A 23,770-nucleotide genomic window follows, 5' to 3' on the forward strand; every position below is an offset into this window, starting at 1 on the left:
TAAGTTGTGTGAGGGTGGTTGCTGGGTGGGTGGTATAGGGACTGTACCTATAAAAGGCAAGAAGAACCTGGCTCCAAACAACTGGTTATGAATTACTGCGACTGGAAGATCATTGAAGAAGTTAGGTGATGCTAGTTCTCTAAGAAGGACAATAAAATGCAAAAAGATTTGGAACTTAAACTTTTCTTACACATGGTTCAGTCCACACCTGCCCTGTAAGACTAATTTAGGAAATGTTTATTAGTATACCTAGTAAGACATTGAGAGGTTTTTTAAAAAATAACACAAGTCTTATCTTTACAGTCTAAGAGGGATAAATGCCAACAAGTGTTAGAGAAAAAGCGGAAAACTCAACAGTATGGAGATATGTGAAAGAAAGTCGTAGAGAAAGGGATAAGATAATTTGAGGCTAATATGTAAAGGTTCATGAATCCACATTAAGGATAACATTTTCTCTAGGAAGTGGAGTGCCTTTAGTTTTTAGTATAAAACAACACTACTAGAGCTGTGACTTTGCACTCCACGTCTCCAGAAGCACCCCAAATGTGTATTCACATCACCAGAGGCTGCCACTGATTCCTCGTCACTATTGGCCTGGTCGTGTGGAGCAGTAGGATTCAAAAAACAAGATTGGTCCTGACACTGACTTGGTCAGGCTAAAACTAAATTCCTTCTGTTCAGCAGGGCTAATTTAAAATGTTTTGGAAACCCTCTATACCTCAGACCTTTATTTTGGTCACCTTCCTGTAAATAGCCCAATTTTTCTGCCATTTTTTCCTAATTTTAAGACATTGTTCCCCTCCCTCAATTGATAATGCCCGTGCGAGTGCTATTTCATGTAACTGAATCCCCCTCTGTGTGTATTCATAGAACCTTCCTAATAACTGGTTCTCCACAAAAGTACAGTTTCTAATAGTCTCAAATGAGTGTGCCTGGACTTGGAGAGGTTTAGTGAGCTGCTCATTACTCAAAACAAGTCATTTATAAATACATCCACTCTATTTGGCCTCGTGATATCTTTCACCCCTCCACTTGAATCTACTGACTCCTGGAAGTTCCCCTTCATTGAAGTTTTTGGTGCATTACTTATGTAGTAGGCACTAAATAAATTCTTTAAATGAATTTTTTTTTTCTATGAAGAATATGGCTTATAGTGCCATACTACTGAAGACAATCACACAACCTTGCAAAGTGACATCTCTAATGCTGTATAGTCATACATTGTAGGTGTATAACATCACCTTACATTTCAATCCTTGCTAGGTTCATGGTGCTGCAAAGCAATCTTCATAGGGGTATAGTCACCTTTCTCACTCATTTGTTCCACATCTCTTCAAATCTGCTTGCACCACTCCCTGCCAGCACACATGGCTTTTACCTTTTACCTTAGGGTTCATTCTTGCTGATGACTTCACTTTCTAATTTGTGAAGATAGTAAAAGCCAAAGCCTTTCACTTTTAGTTAATATAGCTTCAAACCCGTATTTACGCTCTTAATGCTTTGGGTTAGGTATCCATTGTTTTTTTTCTTTTTTCTTTTTTTTTTTTTATGAGAGTGGGAGAGAGAAACATGGATGTGCATGAGGCAGGTCAGTTGCCTCGTGCACACGTGATTGGGGATCGAGCTCACAACCTGGGCATATGCCCTGACTGGGAATTGAACCAGCAACCTTTTGGTGCATTGGATAGCGCCCAACCTCTTTTATTATGCTTGAGAAGTTAGCCAACTTCTGCATTTTTTTGGTCTCCACTTTATTTTTTATTTTTATAATATATTTTTATTGATTTCAGAGAGGAAGCGACAGGGAGAGAGAGAGAAACATCAATGATGAGTCATTAATCGGCTGCCTCCTGCACACCGCCAACTGGGGATCGAACCCACAACCTGAGCATGTGCCCCAACCAGGAATCGAACCCCAATCGCCTGGATCCTAGGTTGACTCTCAACCGCTGAGCCACGCCCAGCCGGGCCTCCACTTTATTTTTTTAGAGCAGTTTTAGGTTTACAAAATTGAGAGGAAGGTGCAGGGATTTTTCATATATCTTCTGCCCTCACATGCATCCTCTCATCAGCATCATTCACCCGGATTTAACTTTTTAAACCAAGGATGAGCCTACACTGATACATAATCACCCTAAGTCTGTAATTTACCTTAGGGTTCATTCTTGCTGGTGATCATGCCATGGGATTGGATAAACGTGTAACGACATCCATCACTATGCTGAGTGTTTTCACTGCCCTAAAAATTCTCTGTGCTATGCCATTCATCTACCCCACTCCTCCCCAGCAACCACTGATTGTATTTTCTCCATAGCATTACCTTTTCCAGAATGTCATATAGTTAGAATCATACAGCATCTAGCCTTTTCAGATTGGCTTCTTTCTGTTTAGTAATATGTACTTAAGGATCCTCCATGTCTTTTCATGGTTTCATAGTTCATTTCTTTTTAGCACCGAATAATACTCCATTAGATGTCCCACAGTTTATACATTCACCTACTGAGGGATATCTCAGTTTCCAGGTTTTGGCAATTATAAACAAAGCTGCTCTGAACATCCATGTGTGAGCATAACATTTTCAACTCCTTTGGGTAAATGCCAAGGAGTGCGATTACTGGATTGTATCATAAAAAATATGTTTAGTTTTGTAAGGTATTGCCAAGTTGTTTTCCAAAGTTGCTATGTCGTTTTTGCATTTCCACCAGCAATGACAGAGTTCTTGTTCTGCTTCCCTAACAGCATTTAGTGTTCTCAGATATTGGCTATTCTAATAGGTATGTAGTGGTATCGTGTTTTAATTTGCACTTCCCTCATAATGTGGAGCATTTTTTCATATGTTTATATTTTCTTTGGTGGTAAGGTGTCTTAAAGCCTTTGGCCCGGTTTTTAATTGGGTTTTCTTGTTGAGTTTTAAGAATTCTTTGTATATCATGGATATACACAGTCCTTCATCAGATGTGTCTTTTGCAAATATTAATCTCCCCGTCTGGCTGGGTTTCGAATTTTGTTGACTGTCTTTCACAGAGCAGCTCCTGCCTTCTTAGTGGTGTCTAGATCATTTCTATGGTGTTTCTTCTGTTTCTGTTCCTGTTTCTCACTTTAATGACCCCTCTTTTCACTCAGGATAAAACTTAAATGATTGGAAGTTGTATAAGGGGTAGGAATCAAGAATGACATTTAGGTTTTACTTCTCTCTTTGGCATAGAAGACCTTCCATAATCTGGCCCGTTTATCTTCCTAGTTTCGTTTCTTGCCATACCCCTTGGTACGCAGACCAAGTTCTCACTTCTCTGTCCCTGAACACCATATCTCCTTAATCTCTTTCACTTTGTTGCTTCCTCACACTTACCAAATTTTAGTTTAGAGGTTATTTCCTCTTACACATCCTTGAGCCTTCATGAGGATCTTCACACATGCTTTCATTGCACCAGCTACTTAACCGTTAACGTTGCCTGTTTGTACTGGGCCCCTGCCTCCTTGAAGGCAGCAGTGGGTCTTCTCAATGGCATTCTTAAAACCTAGCATGCTGCTGCATGGGACTTGAAGAGAGACCTTTAATAATTACTGAATTCAACTAGGAACATGGCAGTCGTGGGTTAATTGATTTCCTCAAAGCAGAGTAAAGGTCCAGATAGACGTGTGCTTTGATTTGAACGTCGGTGCAATTTAAATCTGACTCAGTCATGCTGTTCTTCTGAGCAGGGCCTTTAGAAGGTACTGAGTGACTAAAGAATAACCCTTTCCAACAGCAAAGGTCTCTCAGAACTGTTTTGAAAAACAATGTGGTTTGTGTTTTTCCAGGAAGGATTTTTGAGAAGTAACTTTTCCTTTGGGATGTCTGCCAGAATAAAAAGCTCCTGTTTCCTACATGGTGAAAGATGAGCTCTAGTTTAGAATAAAGGTAGGCTAGAGTAGCGCTCGCAAACTGAAATACCTACAAGAACCAAGTAGGTCATAGAAATGAGTGAAACAAGCCAGCAGAGAGTGGCGAACTCATGACCCTTCTAAGAAAGCTTCATGCCCTGTGTATGCTTGGTCAGGGTTGCCAGATTTCATTTTCTAGAGAAGTTAGTAATCTTTTCATATTTGGCAAAAAGGTAGTTCTGTTTTTAAAATTAAGACAAAAAAAACGCTCTGAGCCAAACATACCTCCACGCCAATTCTCTGTAGGTTACCAGTGTGGGACTTCTTGGATGGAAGCTGATGTTAATGGGAATCTACCTAGCAGCTGCAAATACCGGACAACCCAGATAGTACCAGAGAGAAAGTTTTGATAATAGACGAGAGACAAATGATCTGTCAAGTGTGGGTTAACGTTATGTCAGGGGGAACAAAACTGGTGCAGTTGAACCAGTAATTGGCCGCTATGATCCAGCCACAGTGGTAGGTTATAATAAACACAGGAGTTAGACTTCACCGTCAGTATTTCAGTTCCTAGAAGAGATCTGGGACCATGCAGTGCCCCAAGAGGACTGAGATCACAAAAGTAAAACTTCAGAACACAGTGAACGTGCTTGGGTGGGAAAGTGGGTATCTTGGAAATAGCATAATAGGTGACTAAGTTTATTCAGGTGTTTGAAGGAGGTGGTTCTACCTTTGGTTTATAGTGCCTAGCACATAGTGGGCAGTAAATGTTTGTAATAGTGAGTAGGTTCACCTCTATGATGCTAGGCACCCTCAAATCAAGAAAGGCTGTGGTAACTGCCAGGATATTGACAAAGCATACCTCAGGCCTGTGTTTTAGTCAGCAAGTAGCGGTGAGACAAAGAGGCATAGTGACTCCAGCAGTTCATAATTATTAAGAGCATGGAATAGTTCACCTGGTCCCTGGAAATTTGTACAAAGTTCACACAGTTCATTTTCTAAAAAGTAAAATTTTATTTAAAGTTGCATATCGCTTTTAAAAATCTAATATGGACCAAGTAAAAAAGCAGTAGTTCTGCCCTGACAAGGTAGCTCAGTTGGTTAGAGCATCGTACCAATACACCAAGGTTGTGGGTTCAGGGGGACATACAAGAATCAACCAATGAATACATAAATAAGTAAAACAAGTCGAGGTTTCCCTCTCTCTCTCTCTTACTCCCTCTCTAAAATCAATAAATAAGCCAACTTTAAATCAATAAACATAATAAAAACTTGTCGGAGCTTGTGCTAGAAAGTGTTCTTAGGAAACATGAGATGGTCTTACCCTGAGGTTGGTACTCGGGTGAGTTGCTGAAAAAAATTACGTAACAATTTATTACGTTAACATATTGTGCAAGTAGTGAAGCTTTGCTCTCACACAAGATATTTTTAAACTTTAGAATTTTATTTTCAACATACATGCCTATTCACAGAAGCACTTCACAATTTTTTGTTGTTTATCTTCTAGGATAATCTTTTCATTGATTTTTTCTTTTTAGAGTGGAAGGGAGGGGAGGGAGGGGAGAGAGAGAGACAGACATCTATGTGAAAGAGAGACATCAATTGGTTGTCTTCAGCCCTGACCTGGGCCAGGGATTGAACCTGCAAACACCGGCCAGGGTGCACTTCACAATTTGAAAATTAAATGTATTGTGTATGTATGACTTCAGCAATGCAATGTGCCTCATCAAATTGGTGATAAAGATAACTAACTGCCTCTGTATAGATACTGTGTATTATTTTATATAAAATTCGTCAAACTAATTATGCTTTTACATTAAAAAAAAAAGTTCAAATTCTAGACCAATACATTCTTGGCCACCTGCCTTCAAGCCAATTGTATTACTGAAAAATTTTTTTAATAAGATCTGTATTTTAGGGATATAGACAGGATTCTGGTTTTCATTCAAAAATATTTAAGAGCCCCTTTGCACAGATAAAAAATAAGTAAATTTGAGGTGTTTCGTTTTCACCTAAAGAAACTTCAGAAAAGTGGGTAGGAAGTGGTTTAAAGGGATACAAGTATTAGTAAGAGTTGATGTCTACAAAATGAAACTTTTGTTGGGAAATTGACTTGGATATTTGTGCATATTGCCTCTGTTTTGCTCTTGTCTCTCTGGTCTTTGCTTATGACCTCTTTGGATTGCTGCTTTGACCCAACCTTGGTGTTCCTCTCTTGAATTAGGCCCTGATGAGCCCTCTAGTGGTGGGGAAAACCATAGTCCTGGGGAACCCAAGGCACCTGACTTGGTTCTTTCCAACTCCCCACCAGGAGAGGGAGACACAGGTAGCTTGTATTTTAGGTTAACCCGAGCAGGATTAAATATTTTACATTTGAGATCAGAACTACTGTGTCTGGTTTGAAGTCCGGAATGTTTATTACCTTACAATTACTGTCTTTGTAGAATGATAGGATCTTAGAACTAGAAGGCACCTTAAAGGTCTAGTCTAACCTCATTTTACTGGCTCTCGGAGATAAACTGCTTGAAGCAGGTGTAGGACAAGGTGAATCGGAACCTGTTACTCAAATTAGCAGCAAATGCTTAGTTCCTTAAAACTTGGCGTTTTAGACTACCATTCTTTAATAGCATGACTATTTTTTCCTGACTAGTCAACATAGATATATATATATCATGTTTCTCGCTTTTTTATCTTGTTTACTTAAATTCTCTTAGACTTGAAGGAGATGGGATATACTGGGAATTTGTAATGCAAATTTCTAATATATTTAATCATCACAAAGACTTAATAAGCCCCATTTAGTCTTAGAAGTTTTCCTTAAATTTTTGTGCATTAAAATTTTATCAAGCCCTGGCCTGGTAGCTCAGTTGGTTAGAGTGTCATCCCAATACTCCAAGGTGGCGGGTTCAATACCCTGTCGGGGCACATACAAGAATCAGTCAATGAATGCATAAGTTAGTGGAATAACAAATCGATGTTTCTCTCTCCCTCTCTCTAAAATCAATTTTAAAAAAATTTATCAAGCATTTTCTACCTTCCTGAAAGTGAACTCTTACGTTGCCAATGATACTGCTTCACATACCTGCAGCTGTTCTGCTAATAAGCTTTATGTGCAACCAGATGGCCTCTTGTAATTCCTTTTCTTTCTCTCCCAATTCCATTAGTGCTGTACTTTTTACATGTTTTTTTGAAGTTAAGATGGTCAAAGGGTACCCGGTACGATTTTTAAAAATTTGTGTGAGCCTAACAAATATATTTGCCCTAATTTTCTTGGTGGCAAACTGCATCTAAATGTGAAAGAAAATGAAGTGAAGCAGCATATAACTTTAGAAGTTTAAGTTGTGTTGAAAATTGTGTTCCTGTAAATTTTTCTAGTTTGCTCCTATTCAGGACATTTTAAATAATATTTAACTCTTGAAGGCTTAGATAGGTGCTCTCTTCTCTCTTCTCATAAAACTTTGTAGGACTTCCACGAATGGGGACAATAGTAGGGCTTAACCTCATAAGATTATTGTGAAGGTTAAATGAACACTTCATGCGAGGTGTTTAAAACAGTTTCTAGCTTTTCTTGGCTGGGTGGCTCGGTTGGTTGGGTGTCATCTCATGCACCGAAAGGTTGCCGGTTCAGTTTCCGGTCAGGGCACATGCCCGGGTTGTGGGCTCGATCCCCAATAGGGGGCATGCAGGAGACAGCCGGTCAATGTTTCTCTCTCTCCCCCCTCTCTCTCTAAAATCAATAAAAACATAATAGAAAAAAAAAATGCAGTGTGGATTAATGCAAAGTGAACCTGGACTAGAAGTCAGAAGAACTGGACTCGAGCTCTGATGTTATCTGAGAATGGACCTCTCTTATATAGGTTTTGTTACCGTGGCCAAGACAATGCTAAATACAGGCTGATCAAAGGCGTCATGCACAGCAAAACCTTATAACTGTGTGTATCAGTGCGCGAGGGGTAGGGAATGAGTTGCTAAAAATGGCTTAGACTGACTAAAGCAGTAACACCTAATCTGTAAAAAACAGCACACTCCCTGTAATTCCTTACAATGAGTGTGGTCCCTGGCTGGTGTTGCTCAGTGGTTAGAGCCTGGGCCTGCGCACTGGAGGGTTGTGGGTTCAATTCCCGGTGAAGCCACGTACCTGGGTTGCAGGTCTGATCCCCACCCCCTGGTGGGGGGCTTGTGTGGGAGGCAACCGATCAATGTGTCTCTCTCACATTGATGTTTCTCTTTCCCCTCTCTCTCTTTCTCCTCCTGCCCTCTCCCTTCGACTCTCTAAAAATCAATGGAAAAAAATATCCTCTCTCCTTGGGTGAGGATTATAAGAAAATAAAAGTGGGTTTGAGCAACCCTCCTTGAGGTATATGATAATCCTGACGACGTCACAGATCTAACCATATGCTGGTAACACTGTGCTGACGTATCCTGAAGAAATGTTTGCCAGGTCCTGAGGACCAAAGGCAGGTTAAGATGTCCCTGGACTTTACTAGCTTTTGTCAGACCCTAAGGTAAGGATGGGAAAATTATTGAGCTGAGAAGATCCTTCAAAAGAGGACAGTGAAATGCTCTTCCGATGAATGCATGTCATAAAAAGGCCAGGGGGAAAAAAGTCTCTGAAAAAAGGAATCGAGGAGAAATGGAAAAGGTAAAGCTACCAAATGCCTGTGGATGGAGATGCTGCCAAGACCATGGGCAGTGAACGGTGGCGTCGGCGTGAGTGGCTTTGTGGGAGCTGTCCTCAGGGGCGTAAGTTTGCATCTCACTCTCTTTGACCTTTGTCTAATCCCTCTTGCTTTGCGGTGACGCCACAACTTCCCAATTGTGGGTTCCTGGCAAGGTCATTAGCTTCTAAAAGCTAGCCTCAGTTTCCCCATAGTACCTGCTATTAAGGTAAGGATCGCCCTGCCCATGTGGCTCAGCGATTGAGCATCGACCTAGGATCCAAGAGGTCGCGGTTCGGTTCCCGTCAGGGCACGTGCCCAGGTTGTGGGCTCCATCCCCAGTAGGGGGCGTGCAGGAGGCAGCCGGTCAGTGGCTCATCATTGATGCTTCTCTCTCTCTCCTTCTCCCTTCCTCTCTGAAACCAATAAAGACATATTTTTAAAATAAATACATAAAGGTAAGGATCAAGTGAAACAATGTATGTGAAAATTTCACTCTCAGTCACTAAGCTCCCCATGCTAAGGAGCCCTTCCGATGGCAGGCGGAGCATAACGTTGCTTCACTGCTGGCCTCTGGCAACAACACTAGCACTTCCACTGCTGTTCTTTTTTTTTTTTTTTTAATTTGTCTTTAGTGTTGAAAGTACTACAGATGTCACCCCCCCCCCCCCCATTGATCCCCTCCGTCCCATCCACTCCTGTTCCTGTGATCCTTATTTTCAATCACCTGACTTCCATCAAGTGGCGGAAGAACAAAAGGAGCACGTTGTGGACACCGTGAAGCCCTTTGTAAGTGGCAGGATGCTGAAAATGCCCCAGTTCTTGCACAGGATGGGTTTCCCAACAAGCCTTCCTAGTACAGAGCGTAATGTCAGGAACCCAAGGAAACGGCCTGGACACTCTTCACAAAGAGGCAGATGTGCCAGCAACCAGTTCCTTTTTTTTTTTTTTTTAAAGAGCATTATGGGGGGAAAATTTACATACCATACAATTCACCCATTTAAAGTGTAAAGTTCAATGATTTTCACTCAATTGACAGAATTGTGCCACTATCGTCCTGATCAGTTTTAGCGCATTTTCATCATGGCAAAAAGAAACCCTGTAGCCATGATCGGTCACTCCGCGTTTTCCTCCACCACCCCCAGCCCTAGGCAACAATGAATCTACTTTTTGTCTATGAGGATTTGGCTGGTCTGGACATTTCACATAAATGGAATCATAAATTCTGTGGTCTTTTGTGGTTGCCTTTTTTCATTTAGCACAATGTTGTCAAGGTTAACCCGTGTCGGAGCTTACACCCATACTTCATTTTTATTGCCGAATAACATTCTTGCATGGATGGACCTAGTTTTATTTATCCCTTCATCAGTTGTCGGTCACTTGGACCAGTTCCTTCTGAAATCTCTCTTTTTCATTTGCTTTCCACAGAGAAGCGACTTTTGGAAGAGCGACTGGACAGCACTTATAACTCACTGTGAAGGCCCCTATATAGGTGTTTCCTACCTGTACATGATTTAATGTTATTACGTAAGCCAAAATACGAAGACGCAAACCACTCCTCTTTGAAAATATCAATACTTTTCAACTCTTCTAGTATATTTAATGGTGCTAATGAACTATTTTCTGGTCTTGGTGGCTCCCAATTTCGAATTAATCGCCTTCTGAACTTTTTGTTAAAAATATAACAAAAATACAGGTACTCAGGTGAAATTGTGAAATGCAGATGGACAAAATGAAAAAAATCACCTGTAACCCCAACACTCGGAGACAACTAACCTTCGCACGCTGCCCAGGCTGTCTCCCACCGTGGAGGCTGAGCGTGCCCACAGGTCGCTTTTCCTCGGGCCACTCCTGCAGCTGGGGCCTGGCTGTGTGACCCGGGCCCGATCACAGGGACCTGACGGGAAGGCATTTCTCCACAGAACCAAGGGATGCATAAGGAACACGTGCTTTCCTGTGTTTGGATGCCACTGTGTGAGGATAACCTCTCTGGAGCTGCAGTAGCCATCCTGCAACCACAAAGAAAAGTAATGCTGAGAACAACTGAAAGATGACCCTCAAGTCCTTGAATTTTTTTTTTTTTAATCCTCACTGGAGGATTTTTTTTTTTCCATTAATTTTCAGAGAGAGTAGAAGGAAGAGAGAGAAAGGGGGGTCGGGGGGAGAGAGAAACATCGATGTGAGAGGGACACATCAATTGGTTGCCTCCTGCACGTGCCCTGACAGGGACTGGGGATCGAGCCTGCCACCAACGTACGTGCCCTTGGCAGGAATCGAACCCAGGACCCTTCAGTCCACAGGCAGATGCTCTAACCACTGAGCCAAACCAGCCAGAGTCCTTGTATTCTTTAGATGTTAAACCCCTCTATGTTTTAGGCATTGCAAATATCTCCTTCCATCATGTAACCTATTAACTTTGTTTATGTGTTACCTCTCAGGGACAGAAATAATTTTCATGCAATCAAATTTTGTTTTCCCGTATGGTTTTTGTTTTTTTAAATCTGTCTTTATTGATTTCAGAGAGAGGAAGGGAGAGGGAGAGAGAGAGAAACATCAATGATGAGAGAGAGTCATTGATGGGCTGCCTCCTGCACGCCCCCTTCTGGGGATCGAGCCCACAACTCCGGCATGTGGCCTGACCCGGAATCAAACCATGATCTCCTGGATCCTAGGTCGATGCTCAACTGCTGAACCAAGCCAGCCTGGCTGGTTTGTGTTCTTTGGAGTTTTAAGTTCTTCCCTGGCTCTAGGTCACAGAGTTCAGCTACATTGTATTCAGCCAGCTTTGTAGTTTTCCTTCCACATTTAGTTGCTTAGCTCACCTGGAGTTCACCCTTGGAGATGATGTTAGCAGGCGATCCAGTTTTATTTTTCTCCATATAGTGAACCAGTTTTTCCAACTTCACCTAATAAATGACCTCTTCTGTTCCCATTGATGTGATGTGCTTCCTTTGCTGTATAGAAAGTTCCCATATGTAAATGGGTCCTTCTTAGAGTTCTCTATTTTATTCCATCATCTTTTGCAAATGATGGCCTTTAAGTATAACTTAATATCTGGTAGAGCAACTCTCCTTTTACCCACTTACTCTTCTTTTTTAAGGTTATCTAAACCACTCTTGGAATTTTCTCCTTAATATAAATTTTAGAGTATGTTTATTGTTGTTTTTTAACTTGAATTTTGTTTGCAACTATAGACTTGGAAACAAGTGCTGAACAGAATAAATAAGAGACTAACCTATACAAAATCATGTAATAATGACATTTCAGAATATGAAAAATAAAAAGCACATTCTTAAAGTTATCAAAAAAACACACACCACAAAACAGGTTTCTGAGAAAAGAATCAGATTGGCATCTGACTTTCATCAGCAACATCAAACACAAGAAACAGTAGAACATGGAAAAAACAGAGCATCCGTGTATTCTTGTTTCCAGGAAACTTTATGATGCACCTTTAAGCCTGAGCTTGATAGCTCAGGGAGACCAGAAAACTGAACTGCTCTCTCGGCCTAGAAGTTTTACAAATGATCTGTACAGTGGGCCCTCCCGTAAGTTTCGCACCTGTGGCTTCAACCAACCCAAGCAACCGCAGATTGAAAACCCTGGGGCGGGGGGAGCTGCTTTGTCGCTGATGCGCACCATGTCGCTGACCTACTGTGGCTGGGATGGCTGCATCTGTACTGAGCATTTACTGTACGGACTTTTCTCTCATTGTCATTCCCTAAACAATGCTGAGGGAAGGGGCTACATCGGAGGGGAAGATCACAGGCAATGCATAAGTGATTGAGACCACTTATCGTTTAAGTGATTAGTGATAGGCTCGTGTTATGAACCAATATTTCTTACGTTTGATGTTTAGATTGTATTCAATTCTTTAAAGCATGTTTTGGGACCTTTGGAGTTAACACAAACATTGGGATACGGCGATTTTGTTTCACATGTTAAAAAAAGGTTTCACATGAGACAATTTGATAGCTCAAGGAGCCGCCTCCGCCAAGAAGCAGAGCCAAGCGGGCTACAGCTCATGGTAGAGAAAGGGACGTCAGATTTACCTCGGGACCTTGCACTCTGCTGGATCCAGGCTCCTCCTCTGGCGGGCTGAGCTGTAAATATGTATTTTGTATCTTTGCCGTTTCTTATGGATATAGAGGGTGGCAAGTCATGTTACAACTCCTGTATAAACGAAGTATTTTTAGGTTCGCAGATTGCTTCCTTCTACAAGAGACTTACATTTTTTGTGTCACATTTCTCTTATTTAAGACAGAATTAGGCTTTCCGGTTTCGCAAACACTTTCCTCAAAGTGCCTGAAAGGAAAATAAATGTGGCAACTAGGAATTCTATTCCAGCCAAATCACGACTCAAATTTGGGGAGGAAATATAAATAATTAGAGGCACACAGAAGCTTAGAAAAATCTCATTCTGAATTAACTACTTTTAGTTATTTTAGTTAGACTTTCTAGGGATAAGAGTCCAGGTTCAGTTTTACCCAGAAGTGAAACATCCTTCTCACCCTAGGAACCCTCCGACCTAGGTGCCTGCCAAGGATTCACCTATGGAGTATGTCAATTTTTAGCCAGTTTCTTTGGTAGGGTGCATGCTCTATAAGAAGAGACACGAAAGTAGGAGGAAACAATGAGGTACAAGACGGAATAGTGAGCAAATAAATTAGTGGAACTTATTGCCTAAATACAAGGTGTCCCCCCAGAAAATGTACACACACTTTAACAACTGAAAGCTCAATTTTGAAAATGAAATGTATTTTAATAAACACTGCCTTATAATTATTCAAAGTGCATGTGTACATTTTTTGGGACACCCTATAGTAATTGGATTAAAAAGTTGTGAGTAGTTATCAACTAAATTCCAGTCATATCAACATGGCAGGTATATTGGGGCAGGGGAGTACTCAGCAGAGGGGAGAACAGAGCCAACAGAAGTAAAAACATGCTAAGGATCTTGAGATCTTGTCTGCTCAAGGGGAAGATACATTGATTAACACTAGGTATTATTAGATAAAAAGTTTAATTATGTGTGTAGCAATTTAAAGGTAGTCACCAGAAGATTAAAAGTTGAGCAGAAAAAAAATGGAGTGAAGAAACTTGATCAATCCAGTGGGAGGCAGAAAATATATTCAATATTCAGTAGAAAACCCAAAATAAAATATTTTATAAATTACCGTGAAAGAAAAGTGGGTTAAATACATTAATTTTTTAAAAGCTCAGCTTGGATTAAAATCACATTGTATGATGTTTATAAGCAACACATAAAACAACATAGAAATGTAAATATTAAGTAGGAAAAAGCTATAAAAGGAAAATAGTAACCAAGTGATGGCTGAAGTAGCAGTTTAATCACTTCAGCTTCATACATCACATTACATCACTTTGCATCCCATTTTCCCAGACTATCTCTTCAAAGTTAATAAAAGGAATATTGTAACTATTAAATAATTGAAATCATTGTAGGCAATATTTGAACAGATAATGGTTGAGAAATTTCCAGGATTAATGTAAGGCATGAATCCTAAAGATTCAGGAAGCACAGTGAGTCCTCATCAGAATGTAAATATTTTGTAGAGAAACTGTAAAAAGTATTAAAATTAACCAGAGAGAAAAGACAGACTAACCTACAAAGGAACTTCAATTAGACTGAAAACAGGCATCTTTAATACCTTTAAAATGCTGAGTAAAAATAAGTGTCAATGTAAGAATTTTATGCCCACTTGAACTATCAATTAAGAATGAGAGCAAAATAAAGACATTTTTAGTCAAAGACAAAGTTTAAAGACAATGTATCTTTACCTTCAATGGAAAACCAGTAGTATTATTAGCTATAATAATACTAGAATGTATCCATAAAATCAAGCAAACAAACAAAAAAGCCCTGGCCGGTGTGGCTCAGTTGGTTGAGCTTTGTCCCATGCGCCGCAAGGTGGCCAGTTTGATTCCCAGTCAGGGTGCATACGGGTGACAAGCCACTATTGTAGGAACTGAGACTAACTATGGACAAGATTGACGGTCTCCAAAACCTTGTGGAGGAAGATGAGCTTTAAAGAGTGAGATAATAAAATCACAGACTTTATTAAATCCTAGAAAGGAAGTAAACAGAGTGACCTATGGTGACTGTATTGAAGGTACAGGAGATTATTTTTAATCCTGGAGATTATTTTAATGGCATGGTAAGGAAGGAAATGATCTTTGCGATGAAACATGAGGGGGAAATATAAAGGCTCTGAGGTGGGAAAGAACTTGACATGTTTGAGGAAAAAAAATAAAAGAAGAAAATAAAGGAGCCAGCTAAGCAGAACCAGTAAGGGGCAAAGCGTTAAGAGTTGAACTTGGAGAAGAAGGTGGGGGCAATGCTTTGTGGACCCTGGGAAGGGGGCTGCTAACCAGACCCTCAAAGGCCCCAAACATTGGCTACATACAGAGAAAGGAGCTCAACATGGAGTCCTTCTCAGTGCTATGTAAGGACAGTGCTATAGGGAAGGAAAACAACACTTATCCGACGTGTCCCCTATGATCTTATCTTCTATCCTTACGACGACCTTGGGCACTAGGTTTTATTGTCCCCATTTTCCAGACAGAAAACCGGAGATCAAAAATATTTAGAAACACGTTAAGATCAGCTGCTGCTGAGTTGGCTGGCCTGGAATTCTAAAGCAAGTGTGTGACTTCCAAACCCGTGGTCCTTGTATTGCCTTTTCTGCTTGATGATACAATTTGAAAGAGTAGGGAAAAGGTACAACTTAATGTCCCAAGAGCATTCTTTTGGACTTGATGTGAAAAAAGGGGGTACTCAAGGGCGACTAATATAATAAACCAGCCCTGTATGCCTGGTGCATCTCCCAGGAGATCTCGGTGTAGCTCCAAACCATAGGGCATATATATATATATGAGATAATCTATTAATAATCTTAAATGTGGGACTAGTAACTGTGGAATGTTTTCGGGAGAATGCTAGAGGTAATAATTAGCTGTGGTGAGAGAGAGTGAAGAAAACAGAGAAACCAGTTTTGGTACCTGGGAAACCCAACCGAGGAGGTACATCGAAGGACTTCATGTGAGTACAAACTACATTCATTCTCTGTGGGAGCCTCCCTTTCCTTCCCCTGGATGACATCTCTGGCAAATCCCCTCACTTTTAGGTCATCTTGAAATGATTAAACATTCAGTCCATCTTTACTTTCTGCCCGATTTTGCCGGGAACCTAAAACTTCTCTCAAAGAATAAAATTCAGCAGTTAAGAAAAACAGTCCAGTGCGGCCTAAATCAAAGCTTCCATTTCCTGTTTAATCTCAAACTTCATGCCTTTCTGCCTCTCGGGCAGCTGGGAATCTGTGTTTCGCCTATCTTTTTACTCTCTCCTGTCTCCTCGCTCTCTCCCTTTGGCTGTGTCTGGGTCTCTTCCAGCATGTAGGGGGTGGGGTGAGTTTGGGGAGGGCAGAGGAGTAGGAGGGATTCTAAGAAAAGAGTTGAAAGTCTTTTACATGTCTAATGCCATCAGAGGCAGAGACCCAGGTGCTGATTCCCTGGTGTTGGGAGCATTTATGGGTCCTCTGGGGGCTCCACCAGTTGACCTTGAGACACCCCTCAGTGACTGCCTCCTGAAGGCCATCCTTCCAGCCTCTTATTACTGGCAAGCGGCCCTATGGAGTAGGTCCTTTTATGACAGTCTTGGATAGTTTACCTTAGCACCGTCCACTTGGCCCATGCCTAACGCAGGTCGTGGAATCTGCCCCACTGACGCCCTTTCTCCTGGTCCTGCTGTGGAGTGTATCTGCCAGCTTCGTTAATTCAGAATGCTGCAGGCCAAAAGTGGGTAACCATCTTCATGATTGTTCATGCTCCTGGAGATACCTGTCTGGTTCACCTCAAAAGCCTCACTATGGTGGTTGTACAGAGATGGGCTTATATGTTCTGACAGCGGGCAAGACTCATCAGCTCGGGAGAAAGCTCTGTGGTATTCTGTCGTATTACCCCTCTGCAGGGAGGTGAGTGTTTTGTCTGCTACTGTGATTTCTTACAGTGAATTCCTTTTGAATTTTTATGCTCCCTGATGGAGGTTGGAAGTGAATGAAAGTTACAGGACTGTCCTAGTCACTTTTCAGCAAGTTCTTTGGGGATATAACTGGTAGCTCTTCTTTTTTGTTATTTTTTTAAAAAAATTATTTTTATCACCCAAGGATATTTTTTCCATTGCTTTTTCAGGGAGAGTGGAAGGGAGAGAGAGACACAGAAAAACACTGATTTATTGCTCCACTCATTCATGCATTCATTGGTTGCTTCTTGTATGTGCCCTGATTGGAGATTGAACCGAAACCTGGGCATTATCAGGAAGAGGCTCCAACCTACTGAGCTATCTGGCCAGAGCCTGGTAGCTCTTTCTTTCTTTCTTTCTTTCTTTCTTTCTTTCTTTCTTTCTTTCTTTCTTTCTTTCTTTCTTTCTTTCTTTCTTTCTTTCTTTCTTTCTTTCTTTCTTTCTTTCTTTCTTTCTTTCTTTCTTTCTTTCTTTCTTAAAAATCTAGTGTTATTATTATTTTTTAAAATATATCTTTATTGATTTCAGAGAGAGGAAAGGAGAGGGAGAGAGAGATAGAAACATCAATGATGAGAGTCATTGATTGGTTGCCTCCTGCATGTCCCCCACTGGGGATCGAGCCCGCAACCTGGGCATGTGCCCTGATCAGAAATCGAACCCGGATCACCTGGATCCTAGGTTGACGCTCAACCGCTGAACCTAAGCCTGGCTGGGCTGATACCTCTTCTTTAGAAGGTGGAGATAGTTATGGCCTGTTCTTCTCAGCTCTGGAATTTTACTGCCCATTAACATTCTGGTACAATATTAATTGCACATAAAATTGAGAAAGGAGGAATGCTGGGGTGTTTTTTTGAGCAAAGGAAGGCTCAGTTTTACATGAATCTCTGAGTTAGGAGAAATTTAGAAGCCATTTAATCCAATTCCTCATCAACGTCTTGCATGAATCCTGGTTACAACTACTAGAAGGTTGTCCAGTTCTCATTTGAGCACATCCAGGAGCTAGGAACACATTCTCTCTCTCAGCTCAGCTCTGCCAGTTACTGTGGAAGCTTCACCAAGTTACTTAAAACTCGCTGTTTCCTCATCTGTGAAAGGGGTATAATTATATCTTCTTCACGGAGCATCGTTGGGGCGATCAAAGAAGACAGATTTACAAATGGCCTGACTTACCTACAGAAGAGCACAGTGTTGGTTCCTTTTACAATATGCTGTTCCCTGAAGGAACTGGCTTACACTGAACTGCCTCTATACATTTCTTCTTCTTTTTTTTAAAATGATTGTTGAAAGTATTACAGATGCCCCCCTTTCCCCCCCTGTTGATTCCCTCCACCCAGCATTCCCCCCCATCCACACTTTTAGTTCAACTCTCAGGGCTCACATAGGATGTCAAACCTTTCAGACACCTATGATTTTGGTTGAAGACGCTAGAGGTATTAGAAAGAAACGCCCGTTTCTTCTTTTTTGAGCTGGGGGAGTTTGGGTAGCTGTTAGGCTTCCGTGTGCCCCCCCCCCCCCGAGGGATTTATTGAGCGCGTGGGGCAGGGACCGCATTTCTCTTTCCGCGTCACTCCCCTGCGGCGCTGCGGGGCGTGATCGCGGGCCGCCTGCGGGTCTGCGGGGCTCCAGCCTGGGGAGCGCGAGCGCCTCCCGCAAGCGCCGTTTGACACTTGAGCGCGTTTGAATGGTGCTATTCTTTGTGAGCCACATGTGAGCACTTTGTAAGATTGTTTATTGCCCTGAGCGCACGGTTAAATGCAGAAGCTACAAAGAAAGCGAAAGAGCTTTCAATCAACATCTAGCTCGCTGCTCAGAGGCTCAAGGGCGATCGAGGGTGTCGGGGTTGAGACCTTTCTTGGGGGTGGTCGGGGACTGGCCTCTAGAGCTCCTGTTATTAGGGATCTCCTCGTTTACGCGGGAGCAGGCCGCTAGGCGGTGTAGGGGAGCTCACCGCCCACCAGCTAGGAGGAGCCCCTGCTCTCACCCCCGCCCTTTACCTCTCCCGCGGGACAAAGAGACTACAACTCCCATGGTACCCTGGGAAGGGGAGTCATAGGGGGAGGGACCCGGGGGCGGGTCTTCCGGGCGTGTGTTTCCGGCGTCGGCGGCCGCGGCCGGGGACGGTGTGAGAGCGGTAAGATGGCGGCGGCGGCGGTGGTGGAGTTCCAGAGAGCCCAGTCTCTACTCAGCACCGACCGGGAGGCCTCCATCGACATCCTCCACTCCATAGGTAAGGGCAGCCACATCCCCTCCCCGGTCCTGCTGGCCCAGCGCGGCGTGTGTCGGTCGTCGTCGGCGGAGCGGGGCCGGGCTAGCCGGTTCTGGTGCTGCTGACTCACTGTGTGTGTGAGGGGGGCCGGGCCGGGGGCACAGGCCGCTTGGGGCTCCGTGGAGCTCTTTGGGTCTCACCTCGACAGGAAGCCCCGAGGCAACCCCGGCGTCCACGGGCCGGCTGCTGACTCACGGTGGGCTTAGCGCGGGGCGCGAGAGCGGGCCGAGCCGGGGCCCCCACCACTGCCTGGACTTGTCTCCCGCTCTGGCCCGTGCGAGCCGGCCCGGGACCCGGAGCCGTGCCGGTGGCGTGCTTGTTGCCGCCTGGTCTGAGACGCTCCAGGTGCAGGGCTCGGGCGAGACCCGCTCTGGACAGGCTTTTCCCGCCGTTGTTATCAGCGCAGGCAGCTCCGGGTGGGAGCGCGAGCCCTCGCTTTTCTCTCGGAGTTTCCTTCCACGGGACGCCGGGAGCTGCTCCTTCTCCCCGGACCCACAGCAGAAGGCTCCACGGAAGAGGGGGGTGGGGTCTCTTTCCGAAAGTGGGAAATACTGAAGGGACACCCACCTGAGGTTGGCATTTGGTTGGAGGAGGTGGCCTACACGTTCCTTTGCCCCCGTGTAGGGTGTCAGAGCGCGATGTTGGGGTGGGACTGCCGGGCTGGAGGAGGTGACTCATCGCCCTTCTCTCCCCTGTAAAGGCTGGAAGTGAGTTCAGGAGTTAAGTTGTCAGCCGCGGAGTTCAGGGAACTCTTCGGCACCGGCCGGCCGCACATCGCTGGGAAAATTAAAGAAAAATTCCTTAACACTGGTATAGTTGTCTTGTCCTTTGCACAGTACAGGAAAACTGAATCGGGAGCCCCATCCAGTGTCTTCCGCAGATTTCTTCTAGGATTCAGGTGTGAACAGAAATAAATTTATGATGACAGAGAAGGCTTTTGACGTTCAGTCATAAAGGGTTCATGTAGGGCAGGAGCTAGCTCTTCACTGCACATGGCAGTAATGTGATCTTTTTAAACGTAGCTCGAGAGGATTTGATTCGGATCAACAAGTAGTACGAGAATGCATGTGTATGTGGGACCTCCAGGACGTTGGCTCTTATGCTCATTTACTAGTCTGAGATGCAGCACTCTCATGGAGGAAGGACAATGACAGGATCTTGGTGTCTTTATCTTTGGGGGGTCCTGGAGAAAGAGAGGAGGTGGGAGTTAAGATGCATCTATGAATGGATGATAGTGGTAAATAAAGGGTGTTTCACTTTGAAGTTCTGATCTTGACTTGTCAGTTACAATTGCAGAACCAGAGTCATTTCAAGTACTGTTACGTATGTATTTTTATTCTGTGAATACACACTAATATTTAGAACTACTGTCAGAATCATGGATTTAATTTTTTGTGTGTGTCTAGTATTTTGTCTTTTATAAAGTGGGAGTTAAGGGAAACATTATAATTAGAGTATTTCTTGCTTGCCCACTGCACTAGCAGAGAGTTCCCTGAAAGCCTCCCTGTTAGAGCAAGCTCGAGTCACGATGGTTGACAGCCCTACTTTTTCCGGACTCCATTATGGAGTGTCAAAGTCTTGGGTTTTGTCAAGTCATGATGCTTTGTAAGAGAGGTGATAACTAGTGATGATCACTAAAATTACCACTGCATATTTGGAGAGGCTATTCAATGTTCCAGATGTAGAATAGTTATTAGCAGTTGAAAGTGGAACAGATAGCACAGAGTTATTTTAACAGGTCCTGAGTTTAAAGCAGCCATCCCTTCTAAGGATCACACTGGAGCTTTGATAGGGTGGTTTTTCCTGAATGGCTTTGTGGGGCTGCTTATCCCTAGCACCCATCAGCTTGAGGCTTTCGACAGGCCTAAAGTTTATTGAAAGACTTATGACTTTATAGTCATTAGTAACTTGGTTATTTGATTTTAGTTTGTGGCAGGTAAATGCACAGGTATGTTTAATATTTTCATGTAACAGTGCCTAGCGTGGGGCTTCCCACCACGAGTATGAAGAACTTGTTTTGTTTGAATTTTGTTTTAACCAAAGAAATCTCAGTGTATGTGGGTAAGGGAAATTCTAATTGATAGAATGAAAGGCACATTTAAAATAAAAGAGAAGAGTATTTGTATGATTTACATGGGTCATGTCCTTTGTGGTTATTTTACTTTTTTTTTTAAGCTCTCTAGAATTTGTCTTTTGGTAACTGAGTTTGTCATTGGTCTTGAGGGAGAAATTTCCTTTAGTCTTCATTTTTTTGTCAGAATTTTAAGAGGGTTTGATTTTCTCCTCCCAGTGAAGCGTGACATTCAGGAGAATGATGAGGAAGCAGTGCAGGTCAAAGAGCAGAGCATCCTGGAACTGGGGTCTCTCCTGGCGAAGACTGGACAGGCTGCAGGTAAGTGCTACAAATGGATTGCTTTCTCTTTTTACCTGAAATGCTGGGTGAAGTTTCAGTTTTTTGTTGGAGTGAAGGAACGTAGGAATGAATCCACACAGTTCCCATGTTATTTCCAACTTGTTGAGCTTCATTTTTTTAGCAAGAGGTTAAGTGGCCTTTAAACTCAGTTCTTTCATGAAAGAGTTTTGTTCTGTAGCTGCAGGGAAATCTGTTCCTTTTAGATATAATGATCTGTGATTTGTTTCTGGTTTGAATTTTAACTGTATTCCTTTCCACATGGGCAGCAGCAGTTTTCAGTGATTTCACTGAGCAGCTCTGATGTATTTAAGGTGGGTAGTGACTTTAGGTCCCAGTGTAGAAATGACTAGGGATTTTGCATCCAAGTAAGTGACTTACTGTCCTTTTTTTCCTGACACAGGATGAGTCAGACATTAAATGGGAAGCGCCTTCCCAAGATTTCTCCACTGGTACCTAGGACTTTGTGCATGTCATTGCCCAAACATTCTAGTTGTAATTGAGCCATTGACTTTCTAGGCTTCAGATGGTGATGGGTGTGTCCTTGGAATGAGAGAGTCTTGTTGATCAGGAGGGGCCTTTAACCAGTAGAGTGGTAATAGTATTTAGAGAGAAGCCTGCTGAAACTTAAAATGGATGATTTTTGTCACTTTAAAGTGAATTTAGAGTTTATCAGATTAGACTAGATTAAGCTCTGATAAGTGACTTCATGAATTACTTTCCCCCAAATTATGTTGTTATCCAACAGAATGTTAGGTGTAAGTTAGCAAAACCTCTTGAATTTGAGAACTTAGATCTTTCCCAGTTAAGGATGGGTAACTTATTATTAGGCTAAATCAGTAGAAAGTTGAATAAAGATGTGTGATAATTGGGAGGATGTGTTTCTATGCGTCTTATGTCTTATTAAAAATAGCTATAATAAGAACAGTTTTGAGGGCTTACTGTGAACTAGTTTTAAGCACAAACATGGTTTAGCTTATTGAATCCTTGAAACAACTCTATAAGGTAGATACTATTATCTATTTACTTGAGGAAACAGAGCACAGAAAAGTTACATCAGTTGATTGCCTTCCGTACACGGGATCAAACCTGCAACCAAGGTATGTGCCCTTGACGGGGAATCGAGCCCATGACCCTTCAGTGCCCAGGCTGACGCTCTAACCACTGAGCAGCATTGGCCAGGGCTTTACTCTCTTCTTATTCCTTGCCCACCCTTCCTTGTAATCCATACCTGAGAAGTTTAGAAGTGTATAAACCTATGGAAATATTACAGGTGAATCATAAGGACTTTTAAAGGCTTGTTTTCTAAGAAAGAGTTTGATGAATATAGGTATATACAATAGAAACCCTAACGAAGTCTTGGGGCCTATGTTCATTTACCTTATTTGGCTATTAATAATTGATAGGTTTGTGTTTTTTTCTTTGATTTGGGGTTTTCTGAGAACAGAAAATATGTGTGTTCCATGAATCTTCACTTTTTATGCATTTACTATGTGGCTAACACTGTGCTAAGTACTCTACTCAAAAAGTTTACCATAGGGTCCTTGACTGACAGCAGTCATTTGGGACTTAGGGACTCAGACATTGTCTGGTGCATAATTGTGATGGAAAGTAGTGCTGAGCATCATCAGACATGATGCCTAGGTACAAGGTCTGCAGATTTCATAGCCCGAGACTCTGAAAATGATTATGTTGAGTTCTGTGAGGTTCTAAAAGGGAAGTTCTGGTCATATAATTACAGATAATTTCAGACTAGGAGGAAGGAGTTAATATGATTCTGTTGGAATTAAAAAATTAATTCAGTATATGTGAAAGTGGAAAGAAACAGGGAATATAACCAAGAATGAATAAGAAACAATAGTAGGCCACAATAGGAAACGAATGGAGTCTTTTGGCAAGTAAGAGGTCATTTGTTTCTCTGTTAGAGTGAGAAGGATCACACACTCAGTGCTTGGAGAAAATAATGTAATGCTAGCAGGTGCTAGAGAGAAGGCAGACTGCTTAGCTCATCTTTTGCTTCTGCCTTTTCCAGGAAGGAAAATGATTTTCAAAAAGAAAAAGATAGAAATAACATCAGAAAGAATTAAAGCCAAGGTAGGTGAGAGAAGAGAGAGCAGATAGTCTCTTTAAATAAGTTCAAGTCTCTAGGCTCTGACATTTTCTGTCTTTTAGTATCAGAAGAATAGTTCTAGGGGGTATATTTATAGAGCCACCGTTGTTATACTGAGAAAAACCATGGAGGATGGGGAGATATAAGAAAACAGTATGGATGAACACGAGTCCACGTTTCAAAAGGTAATGAAAATAAAAAATACTAGACACTATAAACTGGTAATCAGTAAAGTTCTGAGACCAATTATTTGATAAGTAGGTTTTAATCACTTAGAAATGTGGGTTTATTAAGAAAAGGTTACTCCAAATTCACCCTGGGTTCTCTTGGTTAGCCTTATCTGACCAGTGGACATACAGGGCTCTACAGACAGTGGCTGGACAGCTGATTTTGTAAGTAAGGTCTTGTTGAATATAGCTAC

General features: G+C 42.3%; 1 protein-coding gene across 1 annotated transcript in view; it reads left to right on the forward strand.

The window, feature by feature from the left end:
• The first annotated feature begins 18,685 nt into the window (after positions 1-18,685).
• PSMD11 (proteasome 26S subunit, non-ATPase 11) overlaps positions 18,686-23,770 on the forward strand; it is a 29,793-nt gene continuing 24,708 nt past the window's right edge. The window contains exons 1-2 of the mRNA XM_016207606.2: positions 18,686-18,790; positions 21,120-21,221. Coding sequence (XP_016063092.1) covers positions 18,700-18,790; positions 21,120-21,221 — 193 coding nt within the window. The 5' untranslated portion in view covers positions 18,686-18,699. The remainder of the gene's footprint in view (positions 18,791-21,119; positions 21,222-23,770) is intronic.

Source organism: Miniopterus natalensis, chromosome 17 (assembly GCF_054644295.1).
Source record: "Miniopterus natalensis isolate mMinNat1 chromosome 17, mMinNat1.hap1, whole genome shotgun sequence".
Lineage (NCBI taxonomy): Eukaryota > Metazoa > Chordata > Mammalia > Chiroptera > Miniopteridae > Miniopterus > Miniopterus natalensis.